At 35.3% G+C, this 24,358-nt stretch overlaps 3 protein-coding genes across 7 annotated transcripts in view; 1 reads left to right on the forward strand and 2 right to left on the reverse strand.

Moving 5' to 3' along the window:
• Positions 1–5,893, reverse strand: part of LOC126819075 (multiple PDZ domain protein) — a 243,265-nt gene extending 237,372 nt beyond the window's left edge. For all 5 annotated transcript variants that reach the window (XM_056100527.1, XM_056100528.1, XM_056100526.1 and 2 more), the window contains exons 1-2: positions 5,843–5,893; positions 2,795–2,856 (exon numbers count right to left, since the gene is read on the reverse strand). In XM_056100527.1, the coding sequence (XP_055956502.1) occupies positions 2,795–2,810 (16 nt within the window). In that variant the 5' untranslated portion in view covers positions 2,811–2,856; positions 5,843–5,893. The remainder of the gene's footprint in view (positions 1–2,794; positions 2,857–5,842) is intronic.
• A 41-nt stretch (positions 5,894–5,934) lies between these two features.
• Positions 5,935–10,801, forward strand: LOC126817784 (transmembrane protein 234 homolog). The gene is given in 5 exon segments (XM_050544929.1): positions 5,935–6,111; positions 6,793–6,944; positions 7,613–7,679; positions 9,250–9,342; positions 10,701–10,801. Coding segments are annotated over 5 exon segments (438 nt in total). The 5' UTR covers positions 5,935–6,086.
• A 1,945-nt stretch (positions 10,802–12,746) lies between these two features.
• LOC126819111 (mRNA export factor) lies at positions 12,747–24,224 on the reverse strand. Its single transcript, XM_050546983.1, has 11 exons — positions 24,109–24,224; positions 22,275–22,444; positions 21,546–21,641; positions 20,891–20,983; positions 20,230–20,316; positions 18,987–19,073; positions 16,786–16,857; positions 16,364–16,471; positions 15,314–15,493; positions 14,402–14,596; positions 12,747–13,890 (listed from the first exon to the last, which is right to left on the reverse strand). The coding sequence occupies exons 2-11, from the start codon at positions 22,377–22,379 to the stop codon at positions 13,798–13,800; spliced, it is 1,116 nt and encodes a 371-aa protein (XP_050402940.1). The 5' UTR covers positions 22,380–22,444; positions 24,109–24,224; the 3' UTR covers positions 12,747–13,797.
• Between the last annotated feature and the right edge of the window lie 134 nt (positions 24,225–24,358).

A 24,358-nucleotide genomic window follows, 5' to 3' on the forward strand; every position in this document is an offset into this window, starting at 1 on the left:
ACATTTCACACAAAATGTTATTTGCTAAATGGAAAGAATCGCCTCTGGTTCAGTTATTTCCATTTCTTTCAGAAACTCTAATTTCCTGTAAATTGCTTTCATTTCTGAAAGCTTTGGATGCCATTAACACTTGCTCTCTGCTAAAATCAATACCTCCTAATTAAATCCTTCAATTGGCACAACCTGATGTACAGATTTCATTCACCAAATCTCATTTTCTCTTTTTGTAAGGGTACAAAAAGATACTTCTTATTTGACAGTTTATCTGACACTGCATGTAGTTTCCAAATTTCACGATCGAATACAAGGTCATAATTAAATATCTCCAAGAAGAGCATTTGGACCTAGGGTTTTTATATTCACAAAACGATATTCTAATTTTTATACGGTATCTAAAGAGGCTTAAATAAATATCAGGAATTGTTTGAGAAAGAGGAGAGAAATGGGATTTAACATCCACTAAATGCAAACTAGTGCTCCTACGGTTAGGACTTTTTGTTATTCGAATAGCCGTAATTATTAACCGGTTAGTAACCGTTAACCATATGGTATCAATTTTAAACATAAAACAGAACTTGTCAGGAGGTGCGAGTCATTACTCGTGCACACGCTATACTTGCCTGAAAGGCATTACACGCGCAAAAATTTCAGGAATTTTTTCAGACATATATAATTTTTTAATGAAAATTTAAACTATCTAAGGCCGTAGTTATTTATTTACCTGGATAACTTGGTTCATTTGAAACATTTTTTAATTCAATATAACGATGATATACAAAACAATACTCTATTTCCCTTCGTAAATTGGAAGGCGTCTATTGATTGGACAATAAAGAAATAATTCCTCACTTGCAAGTAGAATTTTTATGATTGGTTAATTTAACTAAAAACCAAAGTAGAATTCTTGCGAGAAATTGCGAGATATGAAACTTGTTGAATGTCGTAACGAATCTAGTATAATGTCATTTTCTAGCCTTTATGATTATATTTTGAATGGTGGTTACGTTTTGAAGTAAATAATAAACAAGGTAGAATATACATGTAGTTAGAAATGCCGAGAAGTATTTAGATTAGATTAACAGTAGCAAAAGTCAGAACAAGGTCCGTTGACTTTGCCGTATGACTACGACGAGTGCTATTAATAGTATTATTTTTTAGCAGTCGACATCGTAGGACGACTGTTACATGTACATTCTAAGATTTTCAAACATCAAATACAAAATGACAACGGGCAAGTTTTGTTATAAAGAGGAATATAATCAGACACAACTCTATGTAATGGGGGACATCTCCGAATAACCGTACCGTTGAATTCGAACCGTTTAACCGTCCAGTTCTAACCGTTTACGGCTATCCGACTAGTTGTAGGAGCACTAATGCAAACTAGGAAATATTTTAAAGGAGCTATATCGCTATTCTTTGGCACCTAGAAATACACAAACGGGTTGCAACGCATATAATAATGTTATATGAATGTATATACACTGATTTACATTTACTTGTTTTTGTTTTTACTCTAATTTCTAATCAGTTAATTGTATAACAAAATCAGTTACATGTATGTTCGGCGAAATATGCAGAGTGCAAATTAAATGACAGCCTTTGGCATCTGGTTATTCCAGTCTGCTCCGGTAGTCTTCCCTTGTGAGGTATGTTTATCCTCGTTCATTACAAATGAAATGGGATTTAACGTCCTACTGTTCTGCTCCGAACTGGGCTAATGAAGACGGACATATGCCATACAGTGTGCTATGAGGGAAATTTTGCCTGGACAGTGGCACTACAGTTTTTTGTCCCATCCAAACGACTAGACAACTGTCTTTGTCAGGCCCTCCGTCCTGCAGAACTGACAAGGGAGAACCACGCCGGAAAATCTGGATGGACTTCCTTGGTCAATGCCGGGATCGAACACCCGACCTCCAGGCTAGCGAGCCAGCGTCTTACCCACTTAATCATCATGATCCCCTCATTACAAATGACGCCCCGAAAGCATTCTGGCACGCAATTCGTGTGCTAAGTTTAAAATTTTCAATGTGTCTTAAATATTGGATATCAAGGTAAGATAACATCAATGTTGATTTAAATTGACCAATAAGTCCTGTTTGCGATGTCGAAGACTGTGGATGATTTGGCTAGCGATACATGTACATATACATCTAACAGAAGAATTTAAAGTAGCTAAGTCTCTAACTCAATATCATCCAAAATCTTCAACATTGAAAACACGATTTATTTGTCAAATTAAATCAACATTGATGTTGTGATCTTACCCGAATAAGATGGGCTTTTGATATCCAATATTTAAGACAAAATAAACATTTTACCATTGGTACACGAATCGTGTACCATAATGCGCTTCAGCCCCAGTTGTAAAAAGAGACTCGAGGGACGAGGCTAGACACATTGCACCAAATCGAACGGCGTATGTAGACTGGAATAACCAGATGCTAGAAATTTGCACTCGATTGAGACTGCTGGCTTATTTCGCCGAACATAACTGATTTGACATTGGAGTAAAAACGGAAACCATTGAATGTAAATCAGTTTATATACATTCATATTACAGTATTATATGCGTTGCGACCCACTTTTGTCAATTTCTAGGTCCCAAATGTTAGCGATTTAGCTCCTTTAAGCTCCCTTACTGTTAACATGTACCCTGCATTTATGTTTAATTACCCAGTAGACCAATATATTAAATTACAAAACAAGTGTGAAAAAAAATAAATATCCAATTTAAATTTTAATCAAATTGCCTGCATTCAAACAGAAAACACATAAAAATTAATTATACCTGCAACGAGAGACATCTTTTCTCTTAAATCATCAACATCATAAGCAATGCAAAAAAAATACCTGAAAAAAAAAAGTTATGTATTTATATGGAATTGAACTGTTTGAATTGAATGTGCTGGGTTCAAATTCTGGAATCAGCTAATACATGTACATGTAGGAACCATGAGATTTGACAATGCCAGGAAGGAGAATTTTGTCTCGATATCACATTTTCTTGTACTCGTTCCTGAATCCAAACTGTCATGGTGTATGTACTCTGTACATTGGTGAATCTCAGTTTTTATCCTATCGGCCAATACATGTACACATGTAGGCTACATGTAGGAACCATAAGATTTTACAATGCCAGGAAGAAGAATTTTGACTAGATTTTAGATATCATGTTTTCTTGTAATCTTTCCTGAATTCAAATTGCCAAGAGTCTAGACTTGTTGGTGAATCTCATTTTTATCCCATCCAAATGGGTAAGCAAAACGTACTAACGAGTTGCAACTCAGCTTCAAGTGACGATTTGAACCTGTACTACTTATATATACTCTGTACATGTACATGTATATTCAAGTACATGTACATGTAAAAGGGCAATGGTAATTTAAACCTGATACCATTTCAGGTTAAATCTATTGATTAGCATTACATGTACTATTTCTTGTGTTACTATCATGTCTAGAACTGTAGAAACAAATATTTAAATCACCAGGGCTACTCTCGTTAACAACGTCGCCCGTCTGGCAGAAATGAGTATTTGTAGCAAATTTACTCTTTTTTTAAAAAAATCTTTTATCGATATTATTCAATATGCTGAAAATCTATTATGAGCTACATAGGTGAATAGGTCAATCTGTGTCAATTTAACTGTGGCTTTATTCAAATCATTATACATTCCATCAATGGTCTACTCTTGGTTGATTTGATCATGATACGGATTGACCCACGTTAAAAAGTCTTAAATATGGGTTGCCATGCAATGAAACATATTCACGGCAACTCAATTGCATGCACATTTGTAGTCCACAAAAGCTGTTGCAATCGGATGATAATTTTAGCCTCTACAGTGTCCACAAGATATTCCAAAGTGATCTAGGGTCATAATTCTTCATGGGAAATAATTTTTAAAAAAAACTTGTCAAATCAGATGGTAATTTTACCCTCTCAAATGGACTAGGGTGAAGACAAAAACAACAAATTACAAACTTTGTTTTAAAGGGGCATTAATTGCTTTATTTCGCGAAGTAAACCAGGCATTCAAAGATCCAAGAGATCAAACGACAACTTTAGCATCTACATGTAGAATCTACAAAAACTTTACAGGCAATTATTTTAAGGCGTAATAATTTGATTTCTTCTCTGAAATTAAAAAGCTTCTTTGACTTATTCAATGCAAACAATGCATATAAAATTAACAAAAATGTTATTAATAATTTGTCTGGACAACTGATTCTGTTAAGTAAACAAGAAGCATAACTCTGCAAGTAATTCTCTAACAAAAAATGTTGAAACACAATAATCTTTTTAATTTTTTTTTGATTCATCTAAAATTTTAAGAATATCAACATTTAAAACCTAATGAAAGGGATAATTTTATTTCTGACCAGGTTTGATGAATTCAAGGAGTAAGTGTCATCTCAAAGTCCCATTAAAAAAAATAGGTAGGCCTACATGTTAATTGGTGGGTTATTTAAATTAAATATCATCAGAGAGAATATCATTTGATGACAAGTTTATAAGTCACCAAGGGTTACAATTTTCTGTTTTTACTTAATCTCTAATGAATATTTCTAAAGTCAACTAAATTACACTGTAATCTTGTGTATCTAGCACTAATTTCTTTCACATTCATTTAATATCCAATCTTTGTTTAAAGATTTGTAAAAACTGTTTAAAATCACCATAAATCGTTTAATTTGTACTTCTGTCCAGTTTAAACCTGACCATTCAATTTTGATAATGAGTGTCCAATTTACAAGTGTTTAATTTCTCAATCATTGTTAAAAAATAAACAAATCAATTGATTAATGATGTATAATGATTAATTTTTGAACAGTGATCAGGAAATTAAATACTTGTATATTGGACACTCATTATATAAATTAATCAGTCAGCTTTAAACTGGACACATGTACAAATTAAACGATTTATGGTGATTTTAAACAGTTTTTACAAATTTTTAAACAAAGATTCGATATTAAACGAATGTGAAGGAAATTAGTGCTAGATACACAAGATTAAACGATACCTGGGTTAAAGTGTTAGCAGCACACTAATTAAAATGAAGTGCCATATTAATAAATTAAAAAGAAAAATTATTATATAATACCGTACTAAACAATAATTACTGCCTAAAATTTGTAGTGTGAATTACTGTCATGTTTACCCCAGTCATAATGACTGGATTATTTGATGAATAATCCCACTGGGAAAAAAACCACATCACTACTGTACATGAATAGATTTTATTATTATGTAGGGCTTAAGTACCGATTTGATTTACAAAGGTGCAAATTAAGCTTTTGTAATTGTTCATTTAATATATATTAGCTCTGTTGCAAAGGTACCGATAATTAATTCACTAGATGAAAGAAATTGGTTTTGTTTTATTAGATTATTTGGTATGGCTTAATTGAAAGTCTTTCAACCCCCTACTTACATGTACATTACACTCATCACATAGAAAACCATTCCCACCTACCACAGGCTGACAGAGTACTCTCCGTCACCCTGTCTTACTCTTATGTCACCCTAAGTACTAAACATATTGAATGGAGAGAAAACAAGGACTTTTAAGGATAAATTCAGAACTTTAATAACTTCAACTTGGCCTACTTTTAAAACACACCCAAAACTTTGTTACTCATTTTGACATTCGTTTGATCTGACCGCCGCAAACCCGAGGTATTTAGATACCTGTGCAGGTGGTTGCTTCAAATTTCAATAATACGTCTCTTGAAACCGTTTATATTGCAATATAAACACTGCTCATTTTATAAATAATATTAGGGCATGGCATTTGATAATATATCATATCTTTAAATTAGTTCAAACTTACTAATAAGGTGTATTTTCCGAAGGAATCTCAACTACGCGCACTTGCTGTTTATAACGGAAATGTAAAGTACGCATGCTCAATTTTCGAGGAAGCTAAGTTTACACGTGACATGTAAAATGTAAACATGGTCTGCTCATAGAGCTGTATTCTCTATGGTCTGCTCATTCTCTGAAATTTTGTATTTTCCACATGATTTTCAAATTTAAATGAGAAATCTGTTTTAAAGTACATAAATTATTATAGGATGTATGACAGTAAGGATCAGCTAGGTATTATTAAAGTTTTCATATTTTATTTACATGCTGAAAGTCCACGATTAAATTTAATAGTGAAAGCAAGTCTCATTCACTCTTTCCTTTCATAGATTTAGAATAGATGAAGTAGCTTTGGATTAGATACATAGCACTTTATCTAGGGGCTAAGTGCAATGGATGCAATGACAAGCTTTGCGTCGTGGTTTTGAGTTTTTGCGCGCCTCGCAAATGGCAAAACATCATTCAGTTTTAATACGGTTTTCAACACTATAATCATAATGCCCAACCAGTGTCAAACATATACCGTTGGTCAGATATGCTGCAAATCGACTCTAGCATGTTCCACACAATCAAGTATTACTCGATGGCACTCCGTGTCAGGATTTAGCTAGACGCAGGCTAGACATTTCCAGAATTAGGTGTAGGGATTTTGAGATAACTGTGTTGAGGTCATAAAACCATGTAATTATAACTGGATATTTTTGTTGATTTCTTTATTTATTTTTCTTTTGCAGGAAAGAAATTGCAACTTATATTTCAATAAATATTTTATGGTTAATTTGGAGTTAAAATTCTTAGTCAGAATCACTATAAGACAATTAGATTCTTTAAAATATTTTCTTATTTCAACTGATAATATAATAATTTAAGTTTAAAAAAAACAAAACATAAGCCATTTATTGTAACTTATTTCAGTAAATGCCTTTTGGTTAGTCTGTGTTGCTGTTCTATGGGGTGGCACAAATCCATTTATCAAAAGGGGAAGCAAAGGTATAGAAAAGATCAAACATGAAAATCCTATAAAACAGTTCCTGTCAGAACTCATCTTTCTCTTTTCAAATTGGAAGGTAAATATGATTTAAACATTAAACTTACATTATGTAAGAGCTAAATCTGCCTATTGCAGATCTTTCTTTAGGCCTGGAATGTTATATAAACTATTAGACATTTATTAACATGAAAAGACGTTAATCAACTCTAGCTGCCATCTTATGTCACTGCGACGTTTCAACAAGATTTCACAAGTCGTTATCAAGCATATAAGTTATATGCTTGATAACAACTTGTGAAATCTTGTTGAAACGTCGCAGTGAAATAAACCATAGTAATTGTTATCCATAAATAGTGTGTTATTCGATTATGTTCCAATTACTAAATGCCATTCAAAGAATGCCATCTTATGTGTCAGATTTTCACTGCATTTGAATCCGATCAGCTGCTCAATGCTCATTAATGATTAAATTGCTAATACCTCGGTTCAAAGTGGAGAAATTTGACTGAAATTTTCAGCATATTCCCTTTACATTATCTAGTTTTTAATTATTATAGTAAGAAATGCCAGCTCTTTATCTAAACTTTCATAATGCCCCTTTAAATTATTTTTGTTTAATTTTCGTGAATATGACTCCTGGTATTACTTACCGGTACAACTGTTAGTACCTGGTCTTTATTGTTTTAGGCTATTTACTGGTAACATGATGTGTGTATTCTATTATTTTTCACTAACAATTTTCAGTATCTTCTTCCATTCCTTGTAAATCAGTCTGGATCAGTTGTGTACTACATCACGTTATCATCAGCTGGTAAGTATACACAGGTTGGGTTTTTTGGGGGGTTTTGGGTTAGTTTTTTGTTTGTTTTTTATTTTTTTAAAATTTTTTGTGTGTTTTTTTTCCAACATTCAACCCAAAAGTAGGCCAATAGTATATTAATGCAGGGGTGGCTGAAGACAGTCCTGAGAAAAGGGGGGCACTGTGAGATAAATTTTATCTTTATTTGAATTCATTATGGAGTAATAATGGCATTTTGACAACTCAGTTCAGCAGTATATTGAGGCTTTTGCTCCAGTGGTCAGTGTTAAAGGGACGGAAAAGAGGAAATTTTAATATATCTTTAATTTATACATCACTTTTGGTGGGTTCTGGACTATGGCTTAAAGGTACAATTTGGGTTTTATATGGGAGATGTGGACCAGTAATAGGATGGGGTTAAATGTCTTGTCAACACAAAAATTCAATCACTTTGAAACTAACCGGAACGTTTTTATTTCTATGGTTGCGAGTACAGAGAGAGAGAAATGGTGTTTAACGTCCATGCTACACAAACTAGGTCATTTTGGGACTAACATGGTTCAATTTTATTTCAATAATTCGCTTGTGCCTAGAGGTCTTTAGCAGCGGGAGGAAACTGGAGGACCCGGAGAAAACCCACAAGGTTTCTTGGGCGAATAATACCAAATAGGGGTTACGAGTACAATGTGAGGTGGGAGAAATTTGTCCGACTATCAAGGATACTTTTATGTGCACCCCAATGTGTACATGGTGAACCTTGTTATTTCCTCCCATCCGAAGGCACACTTTCCTTGTTAGCCACAGGGAGGTTGGGTGGTCTAGTGGTTTAACGGTCTGTCATTGAGTTAAGTGGCATGGTTTCACTTTCCCGCTTGTATGTGACAAGGAGTAGGGTCGCCTGTCCAACTTGTGTGTTTTCTCCCACTACCAAAGACCCTTACGCTCAAGAGAATTACTGAAATAAAATTGAACCATATATTAGTCCCGAAATGACCTAGTTTGCATCAAGTGGACATTAAGCCAAATTTCTCTCTCTTGTTAACACCAAATGCACCACCCCTCACTAGGGTAATGAGATAAAATAAAATGGGGTTTAACGCCCTACTCTTCTGCTCTGACTGGGTTAATGAAGATGGGTTTATGCCATGCAGTGTGCTATGAGGGAAGTTTTGCCTGGACAGCAGTGCTCATACAGTGTGCTATGAGGGAAGTTTTGCCTGGACAGCAGTGCTATCGCCTACTTTTATATCAAATTCCAGCTGCCAAGGAATCTTTTACGTGCAATGCAACACTGGACCTTGGTTTTTCATCCCTTCTGAACAACTAGACATCTGTCCTTGTCAGGTCCTCCATCCTGCACCATTGACAAGGGAAAACCATGCTGGAAAATCTCACTGAACTTTTATGGCCAACACCGTGATGAAACCTGCGACCTCCAAGCTAGTAAGCCAGTGTCTTACTCACTGAGCCACCATGGCTCTCTTCTAACTAGGGACATTCTAGTAGTTATAAGTACCCCTGACTACCACCGCCCCAAATAATAACCCAAGTTGTTGATGTCAATGTTATTTTTATCTTGTAGATTTGTCATTAGCTGTTCCAATTACAAATTCTTTGACATTCATTTTCACCAGTCTTTCAAGCAGAATCTTGGGCGAGAAAATACCAAATAGGGGTTAGTATCAAAATTAATTTGAATTGTGAGAGACAAGGCATATTTCCATAACTCTGGACAACTCTTGTGTATTAGACAAGGAGTGTTCATCTTTGTATTAATTTACATAAGGGGGGAGGCTATCCAAAAATATTTTTGTTTAAATTTTAAAGCTATTGAATTGAAAATGGTACACATAGTTAGGAAATGTAATAAACAAGGGTAAACTAACATTTAAAGATGGGTTGCCAGAAAAGTATTTATCGGGTGGTTATTTCCAATAAAAGTATGGCAATTTTGGTATATATGGAAAGTAGAGATATCCAATCTTACTAGAAAAATACTGGATTCCCCAAAAAACACTCATGGAACGTATACAGGACAAAAATGTAAGGGTTCCCCTAATCGACAGTCCGACGATTAGGAATTTCTGCACGCGTGATGTCAAAGGTCACATGCGAACATTGAGTGCTTGATGTACAAGTTGATAAACTTTATGAGAGTAGGACGTACAACACTTTCTGAGATAAAAATGACGAAAAAAGACGTGGGTAGTGGATAATCTGAGAATTTAATTAGGATTTGATATTTGTAATCAATAGTAAGCGATTAAAGACAACATCGTCTTATGTATGCAATGAATTCTCAACTGACTTCAAAGAGAGGTAAGTCAAGTGATATAAACATGACCTGGTTTGATAGAATTTTTATAGCAGGGCATTCCTTGGCAATTACAGTGTTTAAGAAAGATTTGAAGCAAAATTATGACAAATTAATTAGTTTGAATATGTTTTTAGTCCATATATACTATTAAATCACCCAGTATGTACGCGGGAATGTATCTTTAAAATAACTTGTTGCTAGGGTAACATATTTTTGGGGAAAAAATTATGAAAAACGTAGGTACACCCCATCTCTGTAACTAATTATGATATCTTCACCAAATTTGCAGGATATATAACAAATATCTACCACAGAATCAGACAGAAAGCAATTTCAGTTATCATTAATATTGCAAAAGTTATCAAAATATTTCTCAGAAGACAAAATATTGTGGTGAGGCAAATGTTTTTAAGCACTATTTTCCAAGAAACGATAAAAATTATAGAGAAAAACTCTCTGTCTGGTTTTAGAGTTATCATTAAAGAATAAGCATTCCGAAAATGAGACATCTATCTTTATTAGTGCCTGAGATATGGTGTATCTACATTTTTCATACTTTTTCAAAAAAATAAATGTGTTACCTTGGCCACAACTATTTTTTCTTTTTCTTTTTAATGTTAGTTTTCCCTTGTTTACAATATCAACTGATGTATCTCATTTAAATGTAGATATTTTACAGCATTGATATTATCAATTGTTTTTTTTTTATCCCATAGAAACTTGTATTGGTATGATGTTTGTAATGGTTGGTGTAACATTGTGTGTTGTTAGCAAGATCTGAGAGTCTCAAGAACATAGGGGGGTTGGATGGCATTGAGTCAACTGACGTGGTTTCGATTCCCTGGTTGTACGTGACAAGGAGTAGGGTCGCCTGTCTAACCTTGTGGGTTTTCTCTGGTTTCTTCCCACTGCTAAAGACCCCTACATGCAAGCGGATAATGGAAATAAAATTAAACCATATGTTAGTCCCGAAATGACCTGGTTTGTTTCAAGTGGACGTTAAATCCCATTTCTCTCTCTCTGAAGAACATTCCAGCATTTGATCACCCCAAACTCACAGAAATCTTAGTAATTCACAAAGATTGTGAAATAAGGATTGAATATTGATCACAGTATTATCTTAGTGTTGATTTTACTGAAAAAAGCTGATTTTAATAGATGTGATGGGCTTCTGTAAACATTGATGCTCTTGGTTTCATAATCTCAATTACATAATTTCACAAATAATCACAGGGTTTCTTCCATCTTTTCAATCTGCAACCAGCCCCAGAAACTGTTCAGGATTTTTCAAGCACTTGTAAAACTTTTTATCTATTTCTATTTTGAATTTTATATTTTATTAATGTATATTTGATATCATTTATGAAAATAAATAGTTTATTTTTTTTGTCATTATTTAAAATACGACTTAACAAGGTCATAGCTAGACTCTTTGGATCCTCTGCACATATGTTTTATAAATGAAATGGTGGGGTCAATTTGAGGAAAACATGTGATAATTTTCATTTGTATATTTAAGTGTCCAACCTGTGGAGAGAATTTCGCATGCACAGTGACATTTCTGCCTACTTTGCTCCTCAGCTTAGAGTTGTATATTGACAATCTGATTTTTGTTTGTATTTTACACAACAGACCTTCATATCGGCAAAACAATGGCAAGAAGCCTGTAATAAGGCATATAGTGTCGATAAGTCTTGCCATGGAGCAAATAGTAGCAGAAGTGTAATAAGGCAAATATTGGCAATAGGTCTTGTCATGAGGCAAAAAGTGGCAATAAGACTTGTCATGAAGCAAATAGTGTCGAGAAGTCGGTGATGAGGCAGACAGTAGCTAAAAGTTTTGTAATCAAGCAAACAATGGTTAGGAATTTGCGATACATTTGTCACTCTGTATTCGCATTGCAAATATATATGTTCATTTTTTGGTTGATAAAAAATACCCCATGTTCAAATATTTCTGGGCTGGTTACGGAAGCTTTGTTTTGGAGACTTCAAACAGGAGTGGATAACGAGGAATGATGCCTTAAGTCATAGCTGGAAAAACAAGCCAACAGTGAGGCTGATGTCCCCCGCCGAAATCCCCAAATAAATAGATGACACATATTAATTAATCACACATCTATTTTTTTCAAAAGTATCGAGCAATCAAACTGATTATCAACTATACACTAAGTTTCATCACTCTCTATCAGATAGAATCAAAGTTATCTTGTCCCAAAGCATCGACCAAGGAACTTGCTTATCTCTGCTTAGCTTTAGCTCGATATGTTAATCATTGAACTCAGTCAAGGCGAACATCTACATCAAGTTTAAACATTCTATCTCAATTAGAAACAGATTTGTTATGTTCCAAAGTCTTGACCAATCAAAATGCTTATTGCTCCTTAGCCTAAGCAGAAACTCTCATCATCGAACTTAGTCAAGGTATTGATGTAATGAAACTATAACACCAAGTTTCATCACTCTTCACTTAATTAGAACTAAGGTTATTGTGTCCCAAAGCATCAACCAATGAAATTGGTTATCTCTACTTACCATAAGCAGAAAATGCTCATCTTCACACTCTATCATGGCATCGGCCTCATAAACACCTACACCAAGTCTGAACATTCTAGCCCAATTAGAAGGAGAGTTATTGTGTCCCAAAAAGTGTGACGGACAGACAGACGGATAGACAGACAGACAGACGGACGGACGAACCCATTTTAATAGTCCCCTGCTTTCTTCGAAAGGCGGGGGACAATAAACAACAACAAAAATATATATTTTTACATATGATATATTTACAAAATGATTCAATGGGTAAATAGTTTGTAAAACGAACAAACATACATATTATCATGACTTACGATTATTTGAAAATATTGAACTCTAATTATTAGAGTTACTAAAATACCTATCCTGTATTTTAAATTGTTTCCCAAGATAAAGAAATGGAATAATAATATGCAATATAGAAATAGTTTAATATTTTACCACTAATTCCATCAAAGCACGAATAGGTTTTTCAATATATAGGCTTCATATAGAGATTTGTCAAAATGAACTGGGATTTAACTGCTTTAAAACATTAATTTTCTGGATCATCTGGATCAAAATTTGACTTATTTAACATCCTGTTTTGTTAAAAGTACAACTTTTAGATAGCTTTATTCTTAACTTTTCAAGTAAAAAGTATTCACTGTACTTCTTTAAGGGGTGAGGCTACCTGAAAACTGTTTTCTGAAATTCTAAAGCTAGTGAATTTTTTTTCCAAAAAATGTGTTACCCTGGCAACAACTTTTTTTTAAATGCTAGTTTTCCCTTGTTTATTACATTTCCTAACTACTTGTAGCATTTTCAATTCAACAGCTTTAACATTTCAGAATAAAAATTTTTGGATAGAGAGAGAGAGATGAGGTTTAACCTTCACTGACACAAATTAGGTCATTTCGGGACTAACACACGGTTCATTTTTATTTCAATAATTCGCTTGTGCATAGGGGCTTTTAGAGGGGGAGGAAACTGGAGGACCCGGTGAAAACCCACAAGGTATTTTCGTATAGCCTCCCCCCTTAAAAACAGCGGATTCGACTTAAAAGATGGAAACTGAATCATATTTATAGACAATGTAAATCTTCAAAAAAATGCTTTGATACATTTAGAAATTCTCTTATTCAATTAGACCCGTCATCATAAGCTCAGTCAGACCAGAATAGTAGGACGTTAAACTCCATTTCATTTCATTTTACAACTATATGTTCATGATTTAATAAAGAAGATGAAGCACATTCATATAACAATGATTTTGATTCATATTATATACAACATATCATTAAGCTCTCTTAGTTGATGGCTTTAATTCCTCAAAACATGAACGTAGGAACACGTGTGGTTTCATCTTCTGTGGGTCGTAACCTTCGTGTCCCTGTAAAGAAAATAAATATATTATATCTTGATATTTTCATCTTGTTAAAAAAATATATATAGGCCTACCAAAATTGAAATTAAAATGCGTGATTTCCCTTAATTTTCTCCGCAAATCCTTCAAAGTGGTTTATTACAACATGTAAAGTTTTGATGATCGTACTCTCGTGTTTATCAAGATAACGTTTCGTAAAAACGGAAGTACCATTGCTGAGACAATGTCAGGCAGAAATTCAGGATTTGTCAGAGATAACCTCTGTCATTTTGTCTTTTTTCAGTGTTTTTATTGATACGAGGACTGGCTGAAAAGTTCCAAGTCCGAAAGAGATAGATCAGTTAGGTTGAAATAAACTATCTTGTGAACCTACTCATTGAAATCCCCAGAAATGGTCAAAACTGGCTATAGGGCAGTCAACAAGTACCTGCAACTAAAAGGATTAACCCCAACATGTGCTCAAGACTTGGGATATATTCTACACTTCATGAATCATCATTGAGCAAAATTTAGTTACCTTAGACCAATCATAGCTAGATGCATATGCAAATATATTTCCTTGGGCATTGAAATTACAACATGTGATGGGCTGATCAAATACTTCTGATGTCTTCAATTTGGTTCGAGCATCTTTGTCCCAAAAACTGAATCTTCCATCCGAGCCAACTGTTGCTAAGGTACCATGAACTGGATGGAATGAAATGTCATTTACCTAGAATATAAAACATGGGGTTTATTATCAAAACTAAATAATGCATGACATTCAATGAAATTATGTCTTCAACTTTATCTGTGACTTGGGTCATTTAGTGTTTTTGCATTTTGAACTATCTGGCAGTAATAATTAACTGTTATTATGAACAGTCATTCATAATTAATTAAATGAAATGAAATGGGGTTTAACGTCCTACTGTTCTACTGTTCCGACTGGGCTAATGAAGACAAGCATATTCTATACAGTGTGCTATGAGGGAAACTTTGCCCTGACAGCTGTGCTACGGCCTACTCTAATATCGAATTTCAACTGTAAAGGGATCTTTTACGTGCACGCCAATGTGTACAAGGGACACTGCACCACTGACAAGGAGGAGCCACGTCAGAAAATCCTGATGTACTTTCTCGGCCAACGCAGGTTAGCGAGCTAACGTCTTTCCCACTCAGCCACCGTCGTTCCCCATAGTTATTGAAACCAAGCAGTTAGAGTGTCCCCATAATTACTGAAACCAAGCAGTTAGTGTGTCTCCATAATTACTGAAACCGAGCAGTTAGTGTGTCCCCATAATTACTGAAACCAAGCAGTTAGTGTGTCCCCATAATTACTGAAACCAAGCAGTTAGTGTGTCCCCATAATTACTGAAACCAAGCAGTTAGTGTGTCCCCATAATTACTGAAACCAATCATATCAATTAATGTGTTTACTACAACTTACTGGGTAAATATCTTGCATACCGCCAGTAGATCCATTTGACCTATGACATTTAAAGGTGAAGTTATCTTTAGGATTTGTTGGGTTCACATACTGTATTCCCACTCTTCCTTCAATACTGCCTAGAGCAAAACCGGTTGGTGCACTTGTCTTCTTATCTAGGAATATACTCATACATCTCGACTGAAACAGGAATAATAAACATTTTAATTAAATAATTATTATCAAATGTTTGGCTTAGTTTGGTTGGGAAGGGTTATCAGAGGACATGGATTTCTAGCCAACACCAATTGTATTATGAAAGGGTTTCTTGAATCTGTGTTTGGAATTTGCCACAGTTCTCTCAGTCCTGTGGCAGAATGGTTAGTGCCTGCGCGTTGTATCATTAGGTCTGTCATTGAGTCAACTGGTGTGGTTTCGATTTCCCATTTGTACGTGATAAGGAGTAGGGTCGTCTGTCTAACCTCATGGATTTTCTCAGGGTCCTCTGTTTCCTCCCACTGCTAAAGACCCCTTAGCACAAGCGAATTATTGAAATAAAATTGAACCATATGTTAGTCTCGAAATGACCTGGTTTGTGTCGAGAAGACATTAAACCCCATTTCTCTCCCTCTCTCTTTCTCTTAGTCCTGATAAAAAATGTGGTGTGAGACAGACATTGCTTACTATTATATTGTAACTAGTTGATAACCTGGTGCTGCCCAGGTTGTGCCCGTAACTCCAAAACCGGATAAGGTAGACTAACACTACCTATCTTATGTTACCCCCCGGTTCGAGCTACCACTATACACAAAATTTCAGCCTCGGGACAGCTCTAATGTAGATGCCAACACTGAACAGACAGACAGACAAACGACAGTCACGAATATTAGTTTAGACATGTGGAAGGTATATTTGAACCATCATTTTTTTTTATTACTAACCTTGTTGGACCAGAAGTTCTATTTGATCACTAAGTCCCAGGACTATTATTATTGATAGAAAACATGCAGATGGTTTTTAACCTTCCACAACCAATATTTCAAAAGTAAAGATTATTTTCTGAAAGATTACCTGATATTTTAATGGCGATTCCATTCTTTTGAACTCTTGGGGTTGGTTTTCTAACTGATAAATAATAATTCCTCGACCAGAAGTTCCTACTACAGCCATTGGGTATTTCTAAAAGAAAATAGACATGTTTCACACACAGAAAACAATATATTACTATCCATTAGGCTGGTGTGGAAATTGAACAATTTCACAACAAGAATAAGAACTCTGTCCAGTTTCTCATAGATATGCATTATTTTGTTTATTTGCAAATTGTAGTAAATTAATTCTTGATTATGTGAGGGGCAATGTCATTTGAGGGGTTGATGAAAAAAAATAGAATGTAATAAGTTCTATTATTTTGGGACAAATTTCGTATCCATGTACTCTTAAGATATTAATTATTTTTATGAATATAACAGATTATTTGTTTTTACACTTACCACGTCAGCACAATAAACTCTTTCAGGTAAAGTTATAGATAAGATAGGGTTTGGTGTTCTTGTGTCCCAAAACTAAAATAAATCATATACATTACTTGATAAATAAAATAAAGTTGTCTTGGGTTAATTGTCTTAAAGGTCACCGGAAAAGGTTCATAATTTTTTTAAATAATGCAAGTAATTATGTCAACATATCCTTTCCATAAGTATAACACGAACCTGAATGTCAATATTACCAGCAACAGGTAAATTTCAACATTAGTATTTTCCGTCATTCTCTGTGGGTAGTCGTAACTTTCCGTAAATAAACGTCATTTTAGTCCTTCTGCTCATATTCTAGTCTATATTTCTATGTGCAGAAGGACTAAAATGACGTCACGGATTGCTTATTCACGGAAAGTGTCGACTACCCACGGAGAACGGCGGAAATTACAAATGTTGAAATTTACCTGATGGGGGAGAGGTCGGGACTCAGTGCTGGCCAAGGTAATGTGGTGATGTTCTGTTGTTGGAGGTAACCTGTAACGATCCTGGCCCTGTGACATCTTGCGTTGTCATCCTGGAAGATGAAACGGCGGCCATGACGTCGTGCGAACGGCACAACATGGACTGCCAAGATGTTGTCCCGGTAGTACTGGCCTGTAACACGCCCTGCAACAACATGTAAAGCCGTTCTCCCAGCAACAGTGATGCCTCCCCACACCATAACAGAACCACCCCCAAATCGATCATGTCTGATGACGTTAACGTCTTGGAAGCGCTCGTTTCGATGACGCCACACCCTCCTACGTCTGTCCAAAAAATCAACAGTGAACCTTGACTCATCTGAAAACATCACATTGCTCCAGCGTCGATTATCCAAGTGTTGACGATCCCTACACCAACGACGTCTTGCCTGAATGTGATGATCTCTCAAACAAGGGATCACGCGAGGATGTCGGGCGCGAAGGTGACCCCTATGCAGTCGATTCCGAATCGTCTGGCCACTCACTCTCACACCAGTGTCTGTTTGAAGACGAGCGCTGATCTGATTTGCTGTGATGACACCATTTCTCAAGGCCAAGGTACGGATAAATCGATCCTGGGCTTGAGTTGTCACCCTTGGTCGACCTGAGCGTGGTCTGTCCTGTACAGATTGTGTATCACGGTATCTGGACCATAGCCTGCTTATGACAGACTGAGAAACATTCATCGTCCGCGCCACAACCGCCTGTGTTGTGCCGATCTGTAGCATGCCAAGGGCACGTAACCTTTCATTTTGGGTAAGCCGACGCATATCAAAATTTGTTTTCTGGTCACTAAAACAATTAAACTGATGTTTCCACCCTGGAATTCAATGCCACAATGACTGTAACATTCAAAGTCAGAGTCGTGCAAATCTTGGGTTGGACCCCCATGATGATCCCAAGCATCACCTGCATTCCATGCGGTAGCTATTGGTGCGTTTGGGCGTCACATGTAACTGGAAATGTTTCTTCTGTTAGGTTCTATAGTGACTTTTTTCGTAGTCATTTGCATATTTTAGTATTATGCCCCCAAAATCAAATATCCCCTACTTTTTTTGAATAGTATATTTACTTTTTAATATTTACATATTATTTAAAAAAAAATTGATGCTTTTCCGGTGACCTTTAAGCTCTTGTGCAGAGGGGCCATGTAATGTTCCTGAAGCAACAACCGCGAGTTTTACAACATCTAGACGTTGCTAGATTACTTTAGAATTCCCAAACTTATTGCTACGTTATCTCCTCTCCCTTTACCTCAGACACATGAACAATAATGTCCAATCAGAGGTTGTGACACAAACACACTCAAATCAAACATGGTGACCTCCGTGGAAACGTTGACACTGAATGAACCTTGACCTTTTAGCTGGAAAGTGTGAGACTTGGTATTCGCGATGATTGAGGAATCTAGGTCCCCAGCTGGGTCAGGAACCAATTGAAATTAGTGCCGTTATGCAGGGTATATTTACGTGAAGGACTTGATACAATGTATAGAGTTAAAGCGAGATCATGCCTTCTATTGAAGATGACAAGGGACTGGATTTCGAGCTGTGATGTTGTACTGATTACTTGAATACATTTATGTTCAAAACTTGTACAACTAGACAACTGTCATAGGAAGCCAGTTATCATGCACCAAAGCATCGACCAATGAAACTGATTACTCCTCACTTAAACCGATTTCAATCCATTTACCTTTAGTGTCTTATCCCAACTACCAGTCATGAGGCAGCTATAATTAGGAGCTTTTATCCAGTTCACTGTTTTTATTGGTGCATCATGCTGTAAATAAAAAAGAAACGTTTTAAAGAATAAACCACCTCTTATTTCTACTTAAAATCTGTCTGTACTACTGTTGAGCAGGGATTTTTATATTTTTATTTATGTCTACACTCCCAGCCAGCATCATTGTTTGATCCAGCAGGTACACAGATCTACTGGCCTGTACACTCTCTGTTACTGTTTTAAGGAAGTGCTACCATTCCCCTCCATTTTTCATGTTAAATAAAAACGCATGCATAAATGATTTCAATGTTCAACATAATTTATAAAACTATAGGTCCAATAGCTAGAACAACTTGTCTGATCTTTAACTGAATGAATAATTTGTGTTGGGTGTGTTTTTTTTCTAACGCACAAGTAAATTACTTTGCCAAAGTCAGGTAAACACGTTCACCTGATTTTCATACACAACAGATTTATATTATGTTTTATATCAATTCGTAAATTGTGGCGTCACAGCCACAGTCTTCCTTGATTATTTCGATTATCCTATGTGTCTTTCAGAAGACATACCAACTTGTATGACAAGCCTGGAAATAAGGCACCTGTCACAGACAATGTCAGGCACAGATTCAGGCCTTGTCAGGCACAAAATCTCTGGTGCCTGTCATTTTGTCTGGCACTGATGCGTCTCTTTTATTGATATTATTTTTACATGTCCGGCACTAAGTTGAAAATGCCAGGTACTATTTCATTAGTGTCTAACATTTTGTCAGGTGTATCTAAAACCATTATTTTCAGGCCTGTGTATGTGCCAAATAATTGGATTATTTTGTGTAGTGTGTTTTTTTTTCTAATTCACATGTTTATATTATTTATATATATTATTTCACAAACTCAACCATCATATTATTCCCATAAATCTCTTTATCATTATTAGGGGGGTTGGATGGCCGAATGGTTAGCATGTGCGTGCTGTATCATAAGGCCTGTTATTGCGTCAACTGGCTTAGTTTCAAATCCTTGGTTCTACATGGGTTTTCTCCGGGTCCTCCGGTTTCCCCCCACTGCTAAAGACCCCTAGGCGCAAGTGAATTATTGAAATAAAATTAAACCATATATAAGTCCCGAAATGACCTAGTCTGTGTCGATTGGATGTTAAACCCCATTTCTCTCTCTCTCTCTCTTTATTATATGAGCTAAATGATTAATTTACCTGAGCAACTTGTGTACATTGGTTACTGTTGAGGTCCCACATCTTGGCTGTTTTATCACATGATGCTGTAAAAACTTTGGTACCATCCTGTTTCAAAATACATATTCAAAATTAAAACTTTCAGATCAGCCATTTCATGTGATAAATAATACTGACCAGTGCTGCATTCAGTAGAACCAGATTAATGTAAAGCTATCAGTCTACTCAACATGGTGATGATATTACAGATCGTGTGACTTACGCATTCCTATTCTTATTTAGTTACTGCCTAACCCATTAATGATATATAATATAAAAGCTTGCATATGAAAAAAAATGTTTATCTAAAATGCCCAATTTTCCATAATACAATTAAGTATTGAAATGAAATGTTCTACTCCGACTGGGCTAATGAAGCTGGACATATGCCATACAGTGTTCTATGAGGAAAATTTGCCTGGACAGTGGTGCTACAGCCTACTCTTATATCGAGTTCCAACTGCCATGGGATCTTTTATGTGCAAGCCAAGGTGTACATGGGACCTCAGTTTTCCATCCCATCTGAACAACTATACATACCACTGACAAGGGGGAACACTAAGTAATGAATAAACAAGAGATTATTTGTGAAAGTCTATGACTATTATTTACAATGAGTAGATGTGATAATTGATATACTAACATCACTCCAGTCTACATCTAAAACAGGTCCAGTGTGTGTCTGTTGAGCTTTTGGTACGGTTTGACCATTCTGTTGTACTTCCCAACATCGAACCTGTAAGACAGAAACATAGAAAGGAAATAAAATGGGGCTTAACATCCTTCTGCACAGACTGGGAAAATGAAAACGAGCAAACGTCATGCAGTGTGCTATGGACAGCGGCGCAACGGCCTACGTCCTCCAACTGTCAAGTATTCTTTTACATGTATCTGCACGCCAATCTGTGGGGGGGGGGGCCCCTTCCGAATGACTATATCACTGACAAATGGGAACTTTTACTGTCAATACTTGGATTTAACAGGTTATTCACTTAGCCACCATGGCTCTCATAAACATATGCAGTGGGTAATATTTAAAACAAAATCTGGCTCAAAATATTCTTGTTTCGTAATAATCAAAAAAAAAAATCTGTCTATGGAGTAAGACACTTTATCCTTGTAACTGACTTATATACTATACTAGCAAATCAGTAGATTAATCTAAAATTTCGTACACTGTCTAGCCAATATAAATAAGTTAGATGTAACTTACATAAAGTGTCATACAAATAGACAAACATTATGAACAAATATAACATAAAACAAAAGTAAACATCTTCAGTTATAAAAGTACTAACGTTATTATCCCAGCTACCAGCTATTAAAAATGTTGATGGTAAGACACCGGGACTGAACTTTAAACAGCTAACACTATCATCTGGTGGAGATGTCACCTATAAAATAAACATTTATATAAACATTTTATAGTGTAACAGAGAGAGAGAGTTTAATGTCTACTCGACACAAACTAGGTCAATTCAGGACTAACATATGGTTCAATTTTATTTCAATAAGTCGCTAGCACCTAGTGGTCTTTAGCGGTGTGAGGAAAACGGAGGACCCAGAGAAAACTCACAAGGTTGGACAGAAGACCCTACTCCTCATCACATACAAGCAGGGAGTCAAAACCACTCAGCTTGACTCAATGACCAAACGCGCATGGGTTAACTATTCGGCCATTCAACCCCCCTTATCAGAACAGACATTGTTGGACAGAAGACCCTACTCCTCATCACATACAAGCAGGGAGTCAAAACCACTCAGCTTGACTCAATGACCAAACGCGCATGGGTTAACTATTCGGCCATTCAACCCCCCTTATCAGAACAGACATTGTTGTTTATTGTTTATATCCTATAATTCATGTATACTCTATTAGCGCCATGAAGCCTCATTCAATGTAGTTGGATTTTGGGAAAAACAAATGACATAACTCAAAACCATAAATAGTTCAAAGTGTTGACCTACACTGGTATATGGTGATATAATTTGGTTGATTTAGATACATTTGCTAACTAATACGTTACCTCAAAATCCTTCATAGGGTTCATGTTTTGTGCTGTCTGGGTTGTACCCTGTCCAAATACAGTACTCTGGCCGAAAGATGATGTTCCGCCTCCAAATATACTCATAATGAATAATGATGAGTTTACAGTTATAAAGTAATTTTATGGCTGTTAATCTTCATTGACAAATTCTGTAAAAGATCAAGGGAAGTGTTGTTAAATAATTTATTATAAGATTAACATAAAGAAACATTCATCTGTGATTTCTCATAATCAACTGACTGTCCCTGCTACTATAGTAAGTCCAATAATAAGCTTACTCTAAAACTACACACATCAGACAATGTTTATTCATCAAAAAACTATTTATGTTAATTCTACTGTCTCTACCCATCCCATATGTTAAGTCTACCAATGGAAATGAAAAGAAATGGGGTTTATCGTCCTACTGTTCTGCTTCGAACTGGGCTAATGAAGATAGGAATACGCTATACAGTGTGCTATGAGGGAAATTTTGCCTGGACAGCGGCACTACGGCATACTTTTATATAGAATTCCTACTGTCATGGGATCTTTTATGTGCACACCAATGTCAAATGTGTACACGGAACCTTGGTTTTTTATCCCATCCGAATGACTAGACAGTTGTCCTTGTCAGGCCCTCTGTCCTGCATCACCTACCCACATAAAATTTCATTTTAATACTGCTTTAAATATTAGAAACCACAGAAACTATCAAGCCTGGACATCAGTCACCCGTACTGATATTGTCTGGCACAAATTCTCAGTTTGTGAGGCTCAAATTGAACATACTTTATTGATATTTTTAAGATTAAAAATGCCAGCTCAGTATTTGATCATGTCTGACATTTTCTTAGGTAAAACTAAAATTGTTATTTCCAAGTCTGGAAACATAAGTAACTAAAACACTCATGCAAATCCAGTCTAAAACACATAATAACCAGATGCGATTCACATCTATTAGTAAACAATTTACATTATGTTGTTAGGTAGGAATTAAATATACATATATCTAACAATAAGATTTTTGATAAATAAAAATTGGTTTTCTTTTCTGTTTAGTGTACAAGCAACAATGTGATGTGTAGTCCTACTTTAATCACCAAGCACACAACCTTTTTGTGTATTACCTACATGATGTTAAATATATTTTGCTGAGTACTAATAATTATTTTCTCATGGAAATAAAACTAACAAAATGTATAGTAAACATATCAAATATACCATTATAATGTCTGTAGATTTCCAAGAGGATCTTAATATAATAATAAATAGGTGTCCCAACCAGAGAAAATGAAAGTAAAAGTGAAATGTAAAATAAAATTCTAAAATATCTGTCTAGTATAAATTAAGAAAAAGAAAATCTGCCCCCAAGAGGTGCCAAATACCAGTGTGCTATCTTGACAAAGTATTAAAGTTTATTGGATTCTAAAGCTCATTCATTTCTTTTATAAACTCTACATCACATGTTGCTTGTGGTTATGTAAGAGCAACAAGAAATCTGGGTATTTCCAGTTATATTTTTACTGGTAACAAGCAGTTTGATCTGACTCAATCAGGAAAGTACAAGATGGACTGGGAATATTCTTAGAAATATAATATTTTTCAATCTTATCCCTGTTGACATAAAGTTCAACAAAAATATATTGTTAAACATCTAACCCCAGTAATTAGATCTACTAAATACAGGTATTAATAATTATTTAATGGTTTCAAAAATTCAATAACTCCGGCTCCACAAATGTCAAGATATACAATACAGCCTGCGCTTTAGGATTGATCAAATAACAAAATGTAATTCGGTCTCCAACAGAGAAAAAGAGATTATTCTTACAAGGTCAATAAGACTTCAAATGGAATAAAAATCGATTCAGATCACCAAAATGTTAACAATAATATTAACTTTTTGCTACTAGTCAATATCAACCACCACGAGAGGGAGCTGTTGCCTGTTGGTAAAAGTAAATTTGATATTTGATAAACATACGAACGTAAATCTACATAAATAATTGCTAAAATGAAAAATGTTAAAATAGTCTGGCATGAATTAAATAATCCATTTATTAAACAATCATAGCACACGG

Source organism: Patella vulgata, chromosome 4 (genome assembly GCF_932274485.2).
Source record: "Patella vulgata chromosome 4, xgPatVulg1.2, whole genome shotgun sequence".
Taxonomy (NCBI): Eukaryota; Metazoa; Mollusca; class Gastropoda; family Patellidae; genus Patella; species Patella vulgata.